The 19,406-nt window shown below is 41.0% G+C and overlaps 1 protein-coding gene across 1 annotated transcript; it reads right to left on the reverse strand.

The window, feature by feature from the left end:
* Nucleotides 1-535: 535 nt before the first annotated feature.
* On the reverse strand, nucleotides 536-10,838 carry LOC134641037 (RE1-silencing transcription factor-like). The gene is made up of 6 exons (XM_063493224.1): nucleotides 10,718-10,838; nucleotides 8,100-8,379; nucleotides 6,787-7,359; nucleotides 6,493-6,653; nucleotides 6,296-6,379; nucleotides 536-4,894 (listed from the first exon to the last, which is right to left on the reverse strand). The coding sequence occupies exons 2-6, from the start codon at nucleotides 8,342-8,344 to the stop codon at nucleotides 3,039-3,041; spliced, it is 2,919 nt and encodes a 972-aa protein (XP_063349294.1). The 5' UTR covers nucleotides 8,345-8,379; nucleotides 10,718-10,838; the 3' UTR covers nucleotides 536-3,038.
* Nucleotides 10,839-19,406: the final 8,568 nt, after the last annotated feature.

Here is a 19,406-nt window from a genome sequence, read left to right on the forward strand (position 1 = left end):
TAAAGGTCTCTTCCTGGTAAAAGGGAGTTTTTCTTTTCCACTGTCACCAAGCGCTTGCTCATAAGGGGTCATTTGATTGTTGGGGTTAACTCGCGATTATTGCAGGGTCTTTACAATATAAAGTGCCTTGAGATGCTTGTTGTGATTTGGCACTATATAAATAAAATTAAATTTGTTTTAAATGTAAGGTGTAAAATCAGAGGTCTAGGTGGAAATACCCTCACATTAAATCTTTTTACTCTTTAAACTCGTATTCACAAAAATCTGTTGGTAAACTTAATTTGGGGAGTTTCGGTGTTAGCTGGTTGTGATGCTTTGATTCCATTCTGTGCAAAAACACAGAATGGAATGTGATATTTTAAAATATGTTGTCACTAGCATATAGATTATATTTAAAGTCACACCAGATTTTCTTTGATGTCTGATTTTAAGGACTAATGAGGCTTTTAATAGACTCCGAGCTCCGGTTAATTCTGAATGTGTTCCAACTTTATTAAAAACGGGCAGACAGATGCGGAAGCTGCTGATAGTGTTTGGAAATCTTTATTTACAAAAAAGCAGAAGAAAGTACATTACAGATTAAAGCTTTAATCGGTTAGTTTTTAGCTGAAGAGTGCACTCAACCTGCTCACAATAACATCAGACAGTTAGACAAACATTTCTAATTTGATTTAAACCTCCTGACAGGAGAAGACGTTTCATCTTGTTAAACAGACTGCAAACCTTTGTAAACGATAAAGTTGGTGTAATTTTATCTGATCATTTTCATCACTCAGTTACTCTGATATTCAGCTGTACATGGGGCATGGTGGAGGCCAAAGTGCTCAAGTTGAGGCTTCAAGACAGAAACTAAAATAAAGTCTGTAGAAGCAGGAAGAACCTGATCGCAGTGTGAACTAGCAAGAGAAGCTGTTTCGGGACCTACTGGACGGATTTTTTGGCTCACGTAAATGTAGTGTCCTCTGAACGCAGCCCCAAATAAATTTTGTTCCTTTCTTTAAAAATATCATTTTCACCTTTCTGTCACAGATCAGTTAGGCTTAGAGATGCCTGAGAGCAAGCACTGAGGGCAGTGCTTGCTCTCGAAGACTCAATGAGCCCCAATGAGCTTAATTACAGAAAAGATCAAAAAACACCATCCTCATCGTTAAGTTACAGAAACTACACAAGCTGCTGCTGACACAAACCTTTACAAGCAGTAACTCATACGTATGATGTCGTTTTCATTTGATAGTAATAAGCCTCTGTAATAATAACAGTCCTCGGATGACGATCACTCTGTACAGTCGGAAAGAAAACACTTTGGCGTCTCCACTAAAAGGAATATTGCACTGAAACTGTAATGAAAAATAAGAATATAACCCCCCAACCCCTAACCATTAATGGAATTTAATGTTTTACTACAGCTGGTGTAATAACCAGATCTTTAACCAATCACATCTCAAAGCATTCACAAACTGGTACCAGGGCCACACTAAGGAAAAAAAAGGAATTTTGAGAATAAAATTCATCTTCCTGTTGGCGCCTCTATAATATGGCCTGTGCTGACAAATTTGCACAGTCTGGTGAAAAGTATCCGGAATTCAGCTATTCCAGTTGGACACATTTGAGCAAACTCAAATAGCTGCTAATGCACAGATGCAAGAACATCAGTGGTCACACCTGTGTGAAATAGTGAGAGGCCACCACAGGAAACAGTGAGACACTTAAAGTGTTTGATCCTGAAGGTGTGGGGCTCAGGTGCTAACCTGGCAATAATGGCTTTAGCAAGTGTGGTTTGAAGCCTGCTCAAAACACACACACACACACACACACACACACACACACACACACACACACACACACACACACACACACACACACACACACACCATTTCTTTTGTGGAAGCACAAAATAATTGTGTGAGCAGGTTTTCATCCTTTCAAAAATCTGGTTATTTTAAGTAGACTTAGTATTTAGTTTGGTTTTAATCAACCTTTTCCATAAAGTGGCCCTAACACTAGTCCCTAACACAAAAACGGCATGTTCAGACCAAATGCAAAGTGAAGTTTAAGTGCAGCGTGATTACAAACACAGTTTGGAAAAAGTTGTGAAGAACTAAACGCAAATTCAACAGATTTGCTTTGAGCTGTGTCGATTTTCCTGCAGACTGTCCATTCTCTTCAAGCCAGAAATGGAGGAAAAGCCAGTTGCTAAATGATAAGGAGAGTAATCTTAGGACTTCATTTGAATGTTACATGACTTCAGGTATTGGTGAGGTTTATTAAGAAGCAGTCATCCCTCTGGCTATTAATATATGTGATTGTGAAAAGGTCCAAAAACATTCCAGCGACTCTGCTTCAGGTTTTGTTTGAACACACCAAAGGAGAAAAGCATTTTTCTGCAGACGACAAATATAAAAACTAATGAGAAGAAGAGCGCAACATTTCAACAGCTGATTGTCAAAGGCACTGAATGTTTTTTCTTTTTTTAAAAAAAAAACAGGGAAAAAAATTCCACTTTTACACTAGAAAATCTTTTTTTTTTTTTCCTACATGGAGACTTTACGACACTGACAGGTTTCAAAAAGGTCTTCAGATGTTCTGTGGAGGTCATGAAAATTGATATGATGTTAAAATTCACTGTATGTGCAACAGCAGAGTTGAGGTGGACATGATCTGAGAGAGAGAAAAGCATATGTACATGCCAGTGTGTCGGCTCAAACCGACCCTACAGACCAGACCAGCATGTAAAAGTTCAAAAGGGTCTGAGCACCTAACATAGCCCCAACACCTCTTCCAGGACTCCACAGGAGGAGGATGATTCTGGAAGACCTTCCAGAATCTTGGAGGGTCTTCAAATCAGCAAAACAAGAGCAAATCTGGTGATAACTGAATAGAATCAGCTGCTAAATTTAAAGAGTTGGTGCTCGGACACCAAATGATGAGACATTTGTTCAGTTTATACGTTTGTGCAGTCTTATTTCACACAACTGGAGTGTTTGCACTTTAAAGCAGAGATGGGTCCTAAAGATGCACAGTGTGCTGGATACAGCTCCTCATTTCTGGGAACTGCTGTCCATGTAGTAGACGTTCACCAGGTGGCGGTTCAAGTGGCGCCGATACTCCACCTCCAGGGGGAACGTGCGGTCGCAGAAGATGCACATGTGACTCTTTAGCTCAGTAGGAGTTGGGATCTCATCAGTGGGTGTTTCTGGGTCATTGGGCATCTTAGTCGACCCGGCGCCGTTGCCATTGAGGCCGGAGTCGTCGCTGCCCTCGGAGGCGCTGTCGCTGATGTCACTCCCTCCTTCGTGGCTGCTGTGGATGCCCTCGTCATCCTCGGGCTCGGTGGGTTTGCTTCGCTGCCCAGGGAGCACCAGAGAAGGTGGTGACTTGGGTTTTAGGAATGTTGGCGCAGGTTCTTCAGCAGGAGAAGGCGTGTCCTCACCGGAGCTGCAGGTGGGTGAAATGTCCGTCTTCTCAGAGGGTTTGTTTGGAGTCTTTTCTGGCTCTGTTGGAGCATGTGTACTTGCGGAGGTGGTTCTTGCTGCAGGGCTGTGTTCTGTTGGGTCGCTGGGAGCGGTTTCCTTTGAGTTGTCCAGATGAGGAGAAACTTTAGGAGCCTCTGAGCATGGACTGTTGATTGAAGTTGCTCGACCCTCTGCTGGCTCCACAGCAGGCTGAGGGGTGGGGGCTTTCTTGTTGGAGCTCCTCGTCTTCTTCTGCTTTGCCGGTATTGCCCCATTGGACTTGTGTGCTGTCAGACTGGATTCAGTTACCTTGTTGGTGTCTTGTGAGGCAGGTTTAGACTGAACATCCTCCACAGCTGAGGCTTTCACCCTCCTGGTCTTGGATGGAGTGCAGGGCTTGCTGGAAAGATCTAAAGCCTCCACAGCTCTCCTCTTTAAGGCCTTTTCCTTGACTACCTTTTCCTTCTGACCTTTCTCTGGACACTTGGGTTTCTGTGAAGCTTGTTTGACGTGCTCTGCAGTCTTCTCAGACTTCTTTGTTCCAGACTTTCTGGCTTTGCTGGCATTTTTGCTGTCATTCTTCTGATTTTCTTTCTCTTTCTCAGGCATCCCTTTTTGCTCCTCTTTGTCCAGCTTCTGCCTTGCTGATCTTGCCTCCCCTGGTCTTTGTTGGTCAGATTTCTCTGTCTCTACTGGGTCTTTCTGGGTTATGCGTGCTTCTGCTTGGTTCTGAACAGCTACTTTCTCTGTTGCAAGCTTCTTGGCTCGTCTCTTCACCTTGTTCTCTACACTTTCTGTCTCCATCTGGATTTCTTTAACAGATGCTTTCTCCACCGGACTCTCAGTGACCTTCTCGACCTTCTTCTGTCTTGTGATCTTTTTCTCTGGTTCCACTTTGTCCTTCGCTTTTGGCAGTTTCTCAGATGTGATGGTTGATTTCTTCTGAACCTTGTCAGGTGTTTCGGTCTGTACCGATTGGCCAGTGCTGGGCCGAGTGTTCTTTCTGATTGACAGATTGATAGGACTCGACTCCTCCTCCCCCTTGTCCATGTCCAGGTCTTCCTCAATGCTGGATGAATCATCAAGCTTATTTGCTCCAGAGTCTGACTTTTCCTCTGCACTCTCGGGACCTGGTTTCTTGACTCGCAGCTTGACTTTGGAAACATCCAGGGCAACGTTGCAGCCAGAGTGCCTAGACTTGATGTGATACTGCAGGTTGCATTTCTTGGAGGCAGCATACTTGCAGAGGGGACAGAGGAACTGCCGAGGATTGAGGTGGAGTTCAACATGCTTCTTGTAGTTGCTGCGATCGGCGGTCTTGTACTCACAGTAGGGGCAGGAAAGAGGTTTGGGGCCATTGTGGACCTGTCGAGCATGTCGAGTCACCTCGTGTTGGTTGGCTGCCAGGTAGGTACAGCTCTCGCACTTGAAAGGACGCTCACCTGCACACAAGAAAGTGAGAAGGTGTTACACCCCTGCAGTGAAGGCGGTAGGATATAGAAAAGCTTCATGCAGCAGGTGAGTCTGATACTTGAGGATCTATATACGTCAGTAGACTGATTCCTTGTGTTTGTCTGTAACTGCTATATGTCTGTATTCACAACCCTGAGGTCCCTTTCTTAACCATAAAGAACAAAAAACACACCATGCATAAGTCTGACTGATCTCTACTTCAAGGTAATCTCCTTGTGCACCTGTGGACAAATTCCCATTGTGGCTGCATTTTTTTGAATGAGCTCCATGGTAAAATCGAGCAAACTAGCTTCCAAACATCAACTTCGGTTTTAAAGTGGCCACCTTCAGGCCAAAGATCATCACTGCTGAAGCTGAAGGGTCTCCAGCTGCAGCCCAGAGATCAAACATTTATCCAACGGTGTGAGGGAGGGCAATTACTGCTGACCAAACCAACAAAACTTTACCATCCTACCCTCCTCACAAAATTTGGTTACGTGGAGATTGGTCAAATTGCCGTTAATGTGCTTTTTGCTTTTTATAGGTGGAGTTTTTATTTAACCTTTTCTCAGCAAATCTATAAATTGTGTCTTGTTTAGTAAAATCTGCAAAATTATTACTTTCAAATCATTCAGGTTTATTCGTGTATCCCGATGGAAGCCAAACAACTGAAACAGGATCGTTCATGCAGGATTTTGAGGATCACAGAAGAGCAGATAAAACTGAAACCACTTAATCAGAGGCCGTTTTCTGACCCCGCTGATCTGTTTTCAGATTCATCTGCTCCTCGGTGTGAATGCCCCACAGAGCAACACAACACAACACAACACAGGAGATGGTAGCATATAGTTCTGCTGTTACCATGTTAGTCCAACAGCGACAGCTTCAGTGAGAGCAACACAAACAGAAATGTTCAGAGTGAGTCAGAGGAACAAAAACAGAGCGATAACATCAGTGATATTAATTCTACTTAGTCCTATCATATATCACTAGTATCACCATGCTACATCTACTAAAGTACAGCAGTGTGAGCACTACAACTACTGTAATACTAATACTTTAACAGTTTTACTCTCGGGTCTTGAATATTCAACAATGAGCTAGATAAGAAAGAAAGGTACATTTCAGAATCTAGACCAAGGGTGTCAAACTCGGACGTATTTTATAAATATGGGACAAATCCTGCTTTCAAGGGACAAGGAACTACTACTACTACTGCCCTGAAAAACTGCCTGGGTCTTTACGCCATCTGCTTAATCCTGGAACAAGTGCCAAACAAAGAGGGCAAACCACTCACTCTGGCTGGCTAAGAGAAACATCGAGCAGTGCTGTACAACTGATATAACAGGTGACTATTCAACTGATTTATTAGCCTCCACAGTTAGTTTTACCCGAGTGAGTCCTCATGTGTCGGGTCAGGTGGGTCTTCTGTGAGCTTGAGTAGTCGCAGTATGGACACTGGAATGGGCGAACACCTGAAATAGACAGAAAACAACACTGAGGTCCCACGATCACCTACATGCAGACACTGTTAGTGCCTAAAAGACTTCAGACAGGCCAAAGACAGAAACGCAGAGGGTCGTCGTACCAGTGTGAGTCCGAATGTGTTGGATATAATTGCTCTTGCGGTCAGAGAAGTAGGAGCACTGGCTGCAGGTGTGCAGTTTGCTGGGGAAGTGATTCCTTAGGTGTTTCCTCCAGTGGTACTGACTGACAGTGGTGTATGGACACAGAGTACACTTAAACACCCTGCAGAGACACAGCGGCAGCACACATTCGTTACTCAGGTCGGTAAAAAAAACTGGTCATGGTTTCCTGCAAAATGCTGGTATATGGAGGCAAAATGTGTGTGTGTGTGTCAGTGCACAAGCGCAGGTCTTACCTGTGGTCTTCACCCTCCTTGTTGTGGTGTTTCAGGTGGGCGATGTAGTGGTCGTATCGGTTGGTGTTGTAGCCGCAGCGCTCACACCTGATCAGCCCTTTGATGTCATCTGCATTGGCTGCCACCTCCCCGCCGCTCTCGGCCTCCCCACCTGCTGGGGCCTCGGGTGCTTCCGCCTCCTTTGCCTTGGTCTTGCTCCTCCCCTCCACCCGGTTCACCACCATCATCTTGCTGATGCTGTGGCTGCTTAGATGATCCACAAACTCCTGCTCATTTTCCGCCTGGAAGTGACATGGTTTGCAGTGGAACGGTTTCTTCTTCTTCGTGCTCTCCGTCACAGCAGGCGGGGCCTCTTTGCGTTTGGCACCCTGGGGAGGTGGTGTTTTGGTGGTGGTGGCGGAGGAGGAGCGGGGCTGAGGCGGGCAGGACAGATCTTCAGCTTTGTCTTCCTCATCCTCGTTCTCATTCTCCTCTGTCCTGTTTCCAACAACCACGGCACGGATACCTGGGCCCAGAGTCTCGGGATACTTCTCAATACCGGCATCTCTCTGATTCTGGTTCTCATAGCCATACCTGATCGCACACACACAGGTGAGTTAGTGGCCAGATGAAACAGGTATCTGCAATTTTACTATCAGGTACTATAGAGCAGGTCTTTCTTTTATTATCAGTAATATCTCAATCAGAAAATCTAGAGCATGCTTTAAAATATTTTGCCTGCTGTGGGCATCCTTTGCACAAACAAGGGAATTCCTCACAATATGCACTCACAGTTAAGCTGAAATCAAACCAAACTACCCACACTAAGTGCTGCTGGAAAGGAAAAATGACTACAAAAGCAACAACTCATTCTCCATGACAGCAAAAAAGGCAGATAACTCACTTCTGAACTGGGAACACATGGGAGCATCACGGGCTGTCCTTAACTGGAATATGTAACGCCTTTTGCAACTTCACAGGGAAATATAAAACATTTATAGATCTTAGCTTCCTTCATTTTAAATCCAGACTTTTTAATGACCGCAGGAACCCTGTGTGTGTAATAATGTTGGACCAAACGCAATCTCAACAGAAAAAAAAGTGTGATTATGATTTCTCCCATTCAGACGAGCTGTCGCTGAAGGTTTTTTCTCTTAATGGCAAATATAGAAACGGCTGGATGTTTCCAGGAATAGCAAACAACCCATGGAGCATCACAACTGGCCAGTAAAATTAAATTACTGTGTTAACAAATAGTTTCAATGTTTGGTTAAAGTTTCCCTTGGTTAAATATGGGGGTCAAGACCAGGTCGGACTCGTTCTCACTTCCTCACCTGATCACACTCTCGTCCTCGCTGTCCGAGTAGCTGCCTCCCACAGTCTTCAGCTCCATCATCTCCTTCTCACCATCACAGCCACCGCCGCTCTCCGCAGCTGTCACCGCTGCCACGTTTGCCAGCATCACCAACTGAGGGGCGGGCAGCGTGTTCCTGGGCATGTCGCTGAGATTCTGCCCATCCTCCATCAGAGGAACGCCCACGGGGAACATATCGAGCGAGAACACAGGCTGAACTGCCATGTGGAGTTCAGCGCTTCACCTAGACACACGGAAAGCTGCAGGGACAACGACACGGGAGGAATATTTTTAATAACTGTGATCTCAGAATTATAACCACATATATGTTTCTTGTTTCTGGTTATTCCATTGACTTATGTGTAACACTGAACATGAAGCGTTCTAAATCCTCTCTGCCTAAGACGGACCACAGATAACAGTTTTTCTCATGTAGGATTTGAGCGCAATCTACTTAATAATGCCCATAATTACAGATAAATGCAAATCTGCAAATCCACACAAGCTCATGGCCCTCATTTCTGAATATTTGAGTGGAACTGTTCCTACCCTGTGCAAAAAAATAATCTACAAAACATGTGCACCGGCTTGTTTTCGTATGTTACTAAATCAAACTCATTCTGAACCAACAGTTTTGTGCAATCTGCATACTGCCACTACTTCTCTATCACTTCTCTAGTTTACCTCCAGTTGAACCGGAAGTGGTGACGATGTTTTAAGAGAGAAACCTGCATCGCTAAGGCAAGAAAATGGGGGGGGGGGGGAGCAAGGTTCCACTTTATCACTTCCACTTTGGCTTTAGAACTAAAGAAACCTCTTGGATGAGACGTGAAACATTTTCAAGAAATTTAAATAAGTCCAGTTGCCTTATTTTAAAGCTTCTTAGGCTAACATGACCTGGATGACTGAGACATTATGGTTTGTTTGGGGGATTTTTGCAAACTGTAGATGATGACCAAAGGGCAATAATAACAACAATAGTTTTATTATTGTTATTAGCCGCAGTTTTCAATTTAAAGACTTGTGATTTTTTATAAACAAAAGGGCCACTATTTGCTCTCATGCAGTTACATCTAAGTTTGAGGGTAGAGTACGAACACAGTCAGGTATAAAATTACTGATAAATCACTGGCTTGTGTGTAAACTTTTATTACTCACAATTTACGCAGTGCATATGCACAGTGTACTCCTACGTGGAATAAAATGTGTCACAGAAACAGTGTTTGTCTTAACTTTTAAAAATGTATTCTTTTCCCAGTATTACTAAAATAAAGACAAACTTTTTAAAAAAAAAAATATTTGTAATACTTGGACTGTATAATACATTTTACTGATACAATGTGTGTGCTTTTAACTCATTGTAAAATAAAAAAAATAAAAAATGGGACTTCATTTTATTTTATTTTGTTTAAAATATTTTTCATAGTAAAAAAAAAAGCGATTCGTTGGTCATGTTAGTCGCTTAAATAGCTTGGTCACTTGCGGCTTAGGTCATTTTAATTTACCAATTTTAAATATTAGCGCTTATTACTAATCAATGAGCCTCCCGGGAGATGAATTTGCCTAATATAAAAAAGAGGAAGTCATTACAGGGTGATTTTCCTTCCTCTCAGAATAAACATCCTGCAGTAAAGACGCTGAAATAACAACTGAAAACTTTCACTGCATCGCTTTGTCGGCCATTTTGAAAGCAGCACCACGGCTCAGTCGACAGCGCCACACAGAAGTCCCTGTGGAAAAACACCAAGTTTAGAGGACCACCCCGCGGGGAAGGAGGCCGCCTGGCAGCTACTTAAACCCCACATCTCACCAACTAAAGGTCAAAGTTATTCAGCAGAAAATAAGCCGAATTTATGGTGGAAAAACAGAAGTGACAAAAACCTAAAACTCCGCCACATAAAAACACAAATACCTCCATAAATCTGTCGACATCGAATTAGCGGTGGTGAAAGTAAACTTGTTCAGCTGATTTGGATCAAGATAAATAAGGTCAGAGTGGACATAAGAAGAAGGTTTTAAGTGAAGGATTAAAAAGTGAAAGTGCAATAATCTGCACAGATTCAGGATGTTTGGGGACTAACAACATCAGGAACTATTTTCTGTAGAAAAAAAAATCTCACTTCCGATTTTTTTTCCAGAGACGTTTGATTAAATCACTTTAAACTTGAACCTATGAGATTATATTTTACTCGTGTAAAAAATGGTAGCTGTAAAGCTGCCGTTGTAATTTACAGCCACCATTTCAGATCCTTACGGAGTTTCACCAAACTTCGTTTGCGGAAGCGCACAAGTCGAATCAAACAGCGACATTTTACTGCGGCACTTCGGAGTCGGTCTAAAGTGTTACAGGAGCGTTTCCAGCTGTTTTCCAGCGGTGAATCTGCAACTGGCAGCCGGGAAAATGTGGGGAAAGTGTGGGTCGATGTGTTAGAGTGTTAGCCATGGTCCTGATCAGCCCCGGACAGCGCCTTCTTCACCACCTCACCGCCTCCATTTTCCCAAACTGACTTCAACTTTGCAGCCGCTCCGCTCCGACAAAAACCCCGCACAGATGCGCTTTCAGCCCGACACTTCCCGCTCTGCAGTCCGGACACTCACCGGCTCCTCACGTCCGAACTCTACGGAACTTTTCCTGGACTTCTGCTTCTGTTTTTAGCTTCTCTTTCTCCCTTCGACGAACAGCGCACGGAGAAAAGTGGACACAACTTTCCGCACATTCCTCCACAGCGACGCACGACCGTGACGTCAGCACGTCGCTCACACAGCGCAAGGAGGTGTGGAAATCAGCTCCCGTATTATTTATTAATTGTATTATTTATTAATTTTATTCACTTTATTTTGATTATTGTATCTGATTCATCCAGTTGATTTAAATTTTTTATATAAAATGTCACAGTTACCTACAAAGATGACGTTCCCCTCATACGGAACAATAAAGACGGGGTTTTGTTTTTTAATTCAAAACAAAAAGTTATACTTATATTGTTATGGAACTCTTGTGCTTGCTACGCCAAATAGTCAGTTCCAGTTCCTGTAAACAAAACAAACAAAAAAGTAGAGGAAGCAGATTGACATTCATCATGGAGGAAACATTTTATAATTAAAAATATCACAGAACACAAATAAATATATGACTTGAGCCATAACTGACCTCACCTGGTCACTTAAAAGTTAAGTAGGCAACTTTTCAAAAGCTAGCACTGACAGTTTGCAGCTTGAAAATATAACTTTCCTTGCCCCTTTTGAAACAAAAACGACTTCTAGTGAACAATAACACTTTTCTACCATCAAACATTGGTTTAATACTGATAGTGTTTCTGTCATAATACACACGGGTCCAAAAATATTTGGACAAAAATGCAGGTTTTCTCATTTTATTTTGAATTCTTATATTTTGAGCTTCTGAAAATGGGAGACTATAGAAATATCTGTCTCCTAAACAGCTAATGCAGTGCTCTGGTTAAATTCTTTGAATTAAAGCTGAAAGTCTGTGCCTCAATCACATCTTGTTTTTTGTTTGTTTGTTTTTATTTTATTTTAAATCCACTGTGGTGTGGACAGAGACAAAATCACAAAAATATGTTGCTTCCCAAAATTCTTTGGACATAACTGTACATAGTCCTCACCCTCACCTGACCATGAAATTTATACATATTGTAAAACCTCCATATGTATACACACCTATCATTCAACTAGATTATCCCATTAACGATGAAAGTATATGAATCAGTATGATAAAGGGTTACAAATGCTCACACCACTGACTTCTCAGAATCATTTTTGTTTCAGACAATCAGATTTGATTCCTTATTGAATGATTTTAAACACAAAATTAACATCTGAGTATATCAAAACATTGCTAACAGAGTCGCAAAAGCAAAGGGAAAGGCTTATAGTAAATTTTATAGGAGGCCGGATACTAAGGCATGAGAAAAGAATTTGTATCAATTGGCTAGGCAGAGATATCAAACTGGAAAGGATGTGCAACAGGTTAGGGTGATTAAGGACAGAGATGGAAGTGTACTAACACCCAAAAGGAGTACTTTGAGGAGCTGATGAATGAAGAAAATGAGACAGCGAGTGGAGGGTGGATGGAGGAAAGAGTGACTCAGGAAGAGCTGATGATTCGTAAGGAGGAAATGAGGGCAGCTATGATGAGGACGAAGAGTAGAAAGGCAGCTGGTCCACATGACATACCTGTGAAGGAGATGTCTAGGAGAGAGGGCAGTGGACCTTTTGATCAGATTGTTTAACACAATCTTAGAGATGATCTATAGTGAGAGAACAGCTGGGAGAGAGCCCGGAGAGGCGAAGGCGTGCTCTGGAGAGGATGACTGAGAAATGGAATAGAAGTGTGCTGGTACCTACTGTCAAGAACAAGGTTCCCAGAGTTTAACAGGAGCAGTGAGCCGTATGGCTTCAGGATGAGAGAATACTACTAGTGTTTGATTTGAGAGAGTTCACTGAGAAGTATAGAGAAGGGCAGGGTAATGGTTAGGTGTGCAGACAGCAAAGGCAAGTGTAAGGTAAATGAAAAGAAAACATTTACTGAGTTTGGAAAAGTCTGAGAACATAAATCCAGGAATGTAAAAATGAGCTGGGCATCTACAAAGACAGAAGACAATACAGCGTGACAAGAACTGAGGCAAAGTGAGACTTTAAATAGTCTCACAGGTATTCAGCGATACAGGAAACATCAGGGTAACGAGACACAGCTAATTCAAGGAGATGAGACCTAGGCAGCATTACTGGAAACAAGTGACAGGAGCTACAAACCAAAATACAAACCTGATTTATTTACGTTTTTCGAAAAGGATCTTGGAGCAGTTACCACCTAAAGAAGAAATGAGAATGAGGTGAGAAAGTGGGGGTTTGGTACCTCTGGGCCTCCATCTGGAGCCTGCCTAACATTAAAAGTTTAATCCACAGTGAGAAACAACCAGCAGCTTACACACAGGTATTATCACTTCACCTTCAGTTTGCACAGACAACAAAGCAAAGACTGCCCGTCGAGGAAGACTGCAGGTGCTGCTAAACGCTTCTGGAAAAGCATAACGAAACTGATTCCAAGTCCAGCATAAACTTTAAATTTATGGATGGATACTTGATTTCTTTTTTGCCAGACAAAAAGCTGTATTGAACATATTGTAACAACAACACAGGCTTACCAAATATAATGATCCATAAATATAAATATGAAAAATAAATATGTCAATAAATAAAAATTATACAAAAATGAGAGAGAAAAAAGAAAAAAGGCACACACATATTAAATTTAAATTACTAAGTAATGAGAGGAATTTATAGACTGATCCATTTTGAACTGCCTTTGTGAATGAAATATTTTCCAATTAAAATTTCATTTTTCAGTAAATTTCCGCTTTTCTATTCTGGCCTGCAACCAGTCCAAAAGGACTGTATTGTTTTACAATGAATTTTTCTCACTCACTGTTACAAAAATACAACGATTTACATGCTCTTTGAATCTCAGTGTAATACAATCATTAACTGGATCAAGTTCATTTAAAATGGTTTCAAATGTTTGTTTTTTTTCTCTCCAAATTTTGGTTATCTGATCTGATAGAGATAAAATATCTTATAAAGATATAGTGTCTTTTAACCTGATTAGTATATTTTTTTCTAGCATTAAATGCAATATTTTCATTGTGGCGCTGTCGCAGATCAGGAGAAATCTCTGAGTGCTGCAGATATTACCTAAATCTTTGAGAAAGTGGGATCGTTTTATCAACTTGTTATAGATTTTTGGATTAAAGCGAAGATTAAATTTAAAACAAAGTTCTTGACATGAAATGTGATATTGCCCAAACGGATATTACTAAGATTGGTGTATTAAGAAAACTTTGTTGTTGTATTTCAAAATTTTGACCACATGGAGGCGCAGTAAACATTCGTAAACTACCACAGCCCGTTCAGACTCTAATAATAAACTTCATGTCAAGAATTTATTATACTTTTTAAGTTTTTTTGTGTAGTTTATATGATTTATTTTCAGATAATTTACTTGGGCTGTAGTTTTTATTTTGTGCCAAACGTTCTTATGTTATTTTATTTAATTTCACTTTGTTTTATTTTAGTTTTGTTTGCTTAATCGTCTAAATGAATTAATATTAAATTAATGTAGTTATTGTTTTTGAGGTACGTAAGTGATTGTTACTTAAGTAACGACAACTACTGTTGTTTGTTTAACTGAAGCATTGTTTGTTGTCGTTTACCTGTTTATTCGTTGTTTATTAAATTGTTTCTTCTCGTTGTTTTATTTAGTCTTAATGTACTTTTTTTGTACTATTTTTTTATCCGTTATTTTACTTTGTGTAATTCATTTGATTTAAGTAATTTTATTTTAGTTTATTACGATTTATTTTATTTTATTTCATGTATTTCTCTATTTTTTATTTCGTTTTATTTATTTATTTTTACAGCCTTTAATCCTTAAGAATAACTAGATTGACTCAGGGAAGATCAGTGATTCATAACGCAAATAAAAGATTTATTTAAGACTGATTGTCACTGATTGAGAAGGGTTGGACCAATGGGTTGGACTGATTTGCTTAACCGGAAGTTACGTCGAACTTCCTCCAGGAAAAGTGTTGCGTTTGCCTTCAAAATAAAAGTCTAGCTAAGCATTAGGAGAGAAGAACCAAACAAGAGTTTAGTTAATTTTATTCTCTGGTGTTATCGTCACCTTAGCACAGACCTTCCCAAAGTGTGGGGCCCGCCCCCTAGGGGGGGGCGCAGAGCCATTGCAGGGGGGGCGCGCCATGAAAGGGGGGGGGGGACAAAACGCTTGGACACTGCTAGCACAGGGCGGCCACAGAAATGCAAAGCAGGAGATGAAGCATCGCTGAATATGTTTCCAAACCAACTTCATTCTAAGCCAAAGACTAGAAAATATGGTGAAGCATATTTTCCCTTTGGCTTCACCTGCACAAGTGCTGAGGTAGGTCTCCCCTGCAGAATTGGTTTTCCCTGTGTCGGGAGCAGCGCTGGGCTCTCCAAATCACGGACAAACAGTATCCCACAGCTGTTTATGTTTTTGAACCCATTTTGCACAGAGACACATTTTTTGAAAAATGTATTGATAGCAATGTTGAATATTATTACACAGGAAAAAACAACTACATGTAAAATAATTACACCGTGAGGCCTCTGCCTTTCTAAATGGAAGGACAGTAACTGTGTGTGTATATGTAAGCGTGTAAAACCTGCAGACAGTCAGATTAACAGTATTTTGTCTCTATCTGCCATTCTGCAATTCATCTCATGTAAACAATAACGTGGTGCACAGCGTGACATGAAAAAAGGCACATACCTTTGACATTGCGTGATGAACTCTGTATTCCTCGTCCACACGTAAACGCAAATAAGGAGTTTTAAAAAATCTCAGTTTTCGGTGATTCGAAACGCCGTTTACGTGTGGACGAAACAGCTGCGTTTCCAAAAATCCCCTTGTAGGTGTGGACCTAGCGTGAAAGAGTTAGTAGTTTATTTTATTACTACCTGTAATTTATTGCAGATTACTTGTATTTGCTTAATTTTTTACTAAATGTTTGAGGTGTGAATAAACCGCAATGGAGCAAAATATGGGTGTGTGTGGTTGGAGGATGTGTTTGTGCGTGTGCGCGCGTGCGTTGGGGGGGGGATCGAACATTTTTCTTGTAAACAAAGGGGGGCCCAGCAAAAGAAGTTTGGGAACCACTGCCCTAGCATATTAGCATAGAAAAAAGTAACTGATTATGTGAGTAATTTCATTCAATAATCTGATATATCCTAAATGATTCGGTGCTCTGATAATTTTGACAGTTGCATATTTTTATGTTTAACAATAATTTCTGATTTGAGTTCCAGTAGTTCTTACATTAGATATTGTCTCATTAATCATCTGACAATTATTCTGACCTCTACAGTTTGGCCTGGGTCTGCGTCTCCACTGTTAGGATAAGAAGATCTTTTGGAACCTTCAGTAAAGCTGATTTTTGTACTGTGATGAGCTCTGAAACCTGACTGGATCTCTTCAAATCAACCATCTTCAGATAAAAGGAAGGTTGGAGATTGGCCTATAATTAGCTAAGACAGTGATGGCCTTTAAAAATGATCATGAAAGTACTTGAAGGCCTGTGTTACATAGCTGATTAACAGCGATAGATAAAATGGTGAGGTGTTTCTTTTATTATGTTTATCTATATGATTGGAGCAGAACTGGTTGAAATCTTTGCCTTCTACAAGCGGTAAAAACGTTATATTAATCACTATGTGCCTCATTGTGACATTTTAGGGCACTATATTGCACAGGTACAAAAGTGTGTTGCCCTTTCATATGGGGGCACTCAATATGGTTTCTTGAATTTTCATTTTCAATTAACTTTGGCCTTGGGCAGTGAGAGTGAAGGTAAAGGTCAAATGCAAGGCCTAGTATGTCTTTAAAACTGTGGATGCTAACAAACAGAGTGATTACCTACTCCCTCCCTTGGGGTGGAGTTGGGGGGATTATATTGTGCCAAATACTTGAAAGAAAAATGTGTTTGTCAATAAAAGAAAATACTTACTAATGGATACGTCCATGCTTTATATAGACAAAGACTTCTTGATTGATTAACTGACTGACTGAGTGGAATTAACTTATAACATATAATTTATTAGTAAGGATACAGAGAAACGGCACTCCAAGTGGTTTTGTGTTTTATTATGAACGTCTGAAACCGGAGGTGTTCACTATAGTTTCGTCACACTGACAGGTTTTTTTTTAAATGAACTTTATTTAGAACAATAACAATCTCAAAGAGACAAGCGAATTGTCACTACCCGATCCGTACCGGAAACCCGATCGGTACCCCGCATGCGCAAATCTTACGTCACTTCCTGTCTTTGCCAGCATTGCGACATTCAATATATTTGAATGATACGGTTAGCGCCCAGTTAGCTCCTAGCATTTCTCAACAGCTCTGCCTCCTTTTCGACTACCGGGACATTTAAACAATGGATACCCCCGTATACAAATAAATTCATGCTTTTCTCCTCAACAGAGAGCATTCCCCGAATGAATAACAGCGCCGTAAAATAAGAAGAATGGCGCCTAATTACAGACTTAATAATACAGACTTTGTAGTATCTCACGTGTAGATTCATCAGCCAGATGAAGTGTTTACTGACAATTGACAGTGATAGTGGAAATCATCATCACTATTCCAATCAATCCTCTCCACACAGACAAGCCTAAACACACTGGACTATCGCTAAATCAAATTTAACACGCATTTGAAATGACAGTAATTCAGTTTATAATAGGGTTCATTCGCTCGGTCAGCAGGTGGCAGTATCCTCATACACTGGGGAGTAAACTGCCATTAAACGAACAGAAGAAGAAGAAAACCCCTGCACATGCGCGGTACGGATCGGGGAGTCCTGGTCCGTAACTATCTTTTTATTTTTCGTTTTTGTCTACATTATATTGAAATGTTTCATTATTGGAAACATTTTAAGAGATACTTATTATTCTTAACATCTTAACAGATACTCTGACCCGTAACTATCGTAAAACGCTTCGACCGGAAGTAGACACCTTTCGCGCATGCGGGGTACCGATCGGGTTTCCGGTACGGATCGGGTAGTGACACGAATCATTGGCTGTGTCCCAATTCAGGGTATGCACGCTTGAAGTACGCACACTACGCGTACTACGGACGGTGCGTACTATAAGTACGGGAAGTGCGGAAGTGAGAGGCTTGTGAAATGGGACGGTCTAGCACTTGTCGCGCTGTTCAGGTTGCCTAGCAACCATGATACTAACTGCGAGAAACGTGTCATACAGCAGTGTGTGACAGGAATGAAGGAGAAAAAATGTTTTGTTGGTCCTTCATTTTTGTCATGACATCACTTTGATTAGTTGAGTATCTGAGGCTGAGACCACAGGACTGTAAAACATGATAGTTGGGCTTCATTTCTGTACTGAACAGTCATTTCAAGATTAGTTAGTAAATAACAATCAGCTAATGTTGTTCATGAGACTAAAATCATCTCACTGTGGTAATGTAAATATAATATGGCCAATATTATATGTATTGTCAGATTATTATGGTATATACATATATATATATATTACAGCAGTGAGCTTGAACTCTGGGTCAAAGATTAAAGTTGCAGTTATTTATATTTCCTATCACCTTAAATCTTCACTCAAAGACAAATATCTTTGACAGTGTATATATAGGTGTCTTGTCCCTGTGTATGAGCCCTTAGTGCGCAGGGAGCCACCAGCCACCCGCACAGTACAGAGATGGTCGCAGGAGAGCGAGGAGACTCTTAAGGACTGTTTTGAGTCGACTGTGTGGGAGGTGATCTGTGACGACCACGGAGAGGACATCGACAGCCTTACTACATGCATTACGGACTATATTAATTTCTGTGTGGATAACACCGTACCTACCAGGACTGTACGGTGTTTCTCCAACAATAAAGGTCATCTTATTATATATAAGAGACAAATATTGTTCGTTTAATATGTTGGCATTACTAAATTTGGCTCAATGCTTACATATATGTGTAAAAAGGAAAATGTACGAGCTGTGAAAACTGTTTCTGATATATTGAATATTCCTTTATTGGGTGAGAAAATCAGACCATGTCATAACTGCTTTAAGTCATACAGAATAGATATCAGAGCCGTAAACAGGCTGACTTCTGCTAAATGGGTCAAACTGGGCAGAAAGTAAACAAACACATAACATCCTTATAGAATATGATGTAACACTATAGATCAACTTACCTCAGAATATATAAAGCATATAAACAATTACAGCAATATGATGCAACAAACACAGCAGTACTACTAATCCAAAATACTCAAAGCTTCATAGAACTGAAACAAACATTTATTTTTAGCTCCATTCTGCTGCTGATACATACTTTAGGTTTCTGAATATTAAACTTGTTGCTGCCTTTCATAGTGTGTAACCTGAAGGCCCTGAGTACTTTCTCCCACACTGAAAACACTGGAATGATAACATTATTTGAACATTACCTAATAAGACTGATTCAGGACAGACAATTAGTTATTTTAAACTTTTCTAGCAGTCCTTCACAAACAGGGAATAGTCTGTCTATTCTCTCCATCTGTCAGCTGCTGCTGGCTCTTCCTCCTCCTCTTCCTCACACACTGCTGAGTTTGTCCTGGTGGATCATCAGGGGTGCAAAGCCTCACAGATGATGTGCAGCAGTGGGTCCCTCAGTCTGTCCTCACTCTGGACACTTGCAGTCGTCACACATGGAAATC

Source organism: Pelmatolapia mariae, linkage group LG2, assembly GCF_036321145.2.
Source record: "Pelmatolapia mariae isolate MD_Pm_ZW linkage group LG2, Pm_UMD_F_2, whole genome shotgun sequence".
Lineage (NCBI taxonomy): Eukaryota > Metazoa > Chordata > Actinopteri > Cichliformes > Cichlidae > Pelmatolapia > Pelmatolapia mariae.

What these genes read in the sequence shown, in the direction of transcription:
- LOC134641037 (XM_063493224.1), bottom strand. Translation starts at nt 8,344, where the DNA reads ATGGCAGTTCAGCCTGTGTTCTCGCTCGATATGTTCCCCGTGGGCGTT. An exon ending in GAGGACGAGAGTGTGATCAG is followed by an intron (nt 7,360 to 8,099) that starts GTGAGGAAGTGA and finishes GTGTGCGATCAG; the next exon opens with GTATGGCTATGAGAACCAGA. An exon ending in ACACATGAGGACTCACTCGG is followed by an intron (nt 4,895 to 6,295) that starts GTAAAACTAACT and finishes TCTTGTGTGCAG; the next exon opens with GTGAGCGTCCTTTCAAGTGC.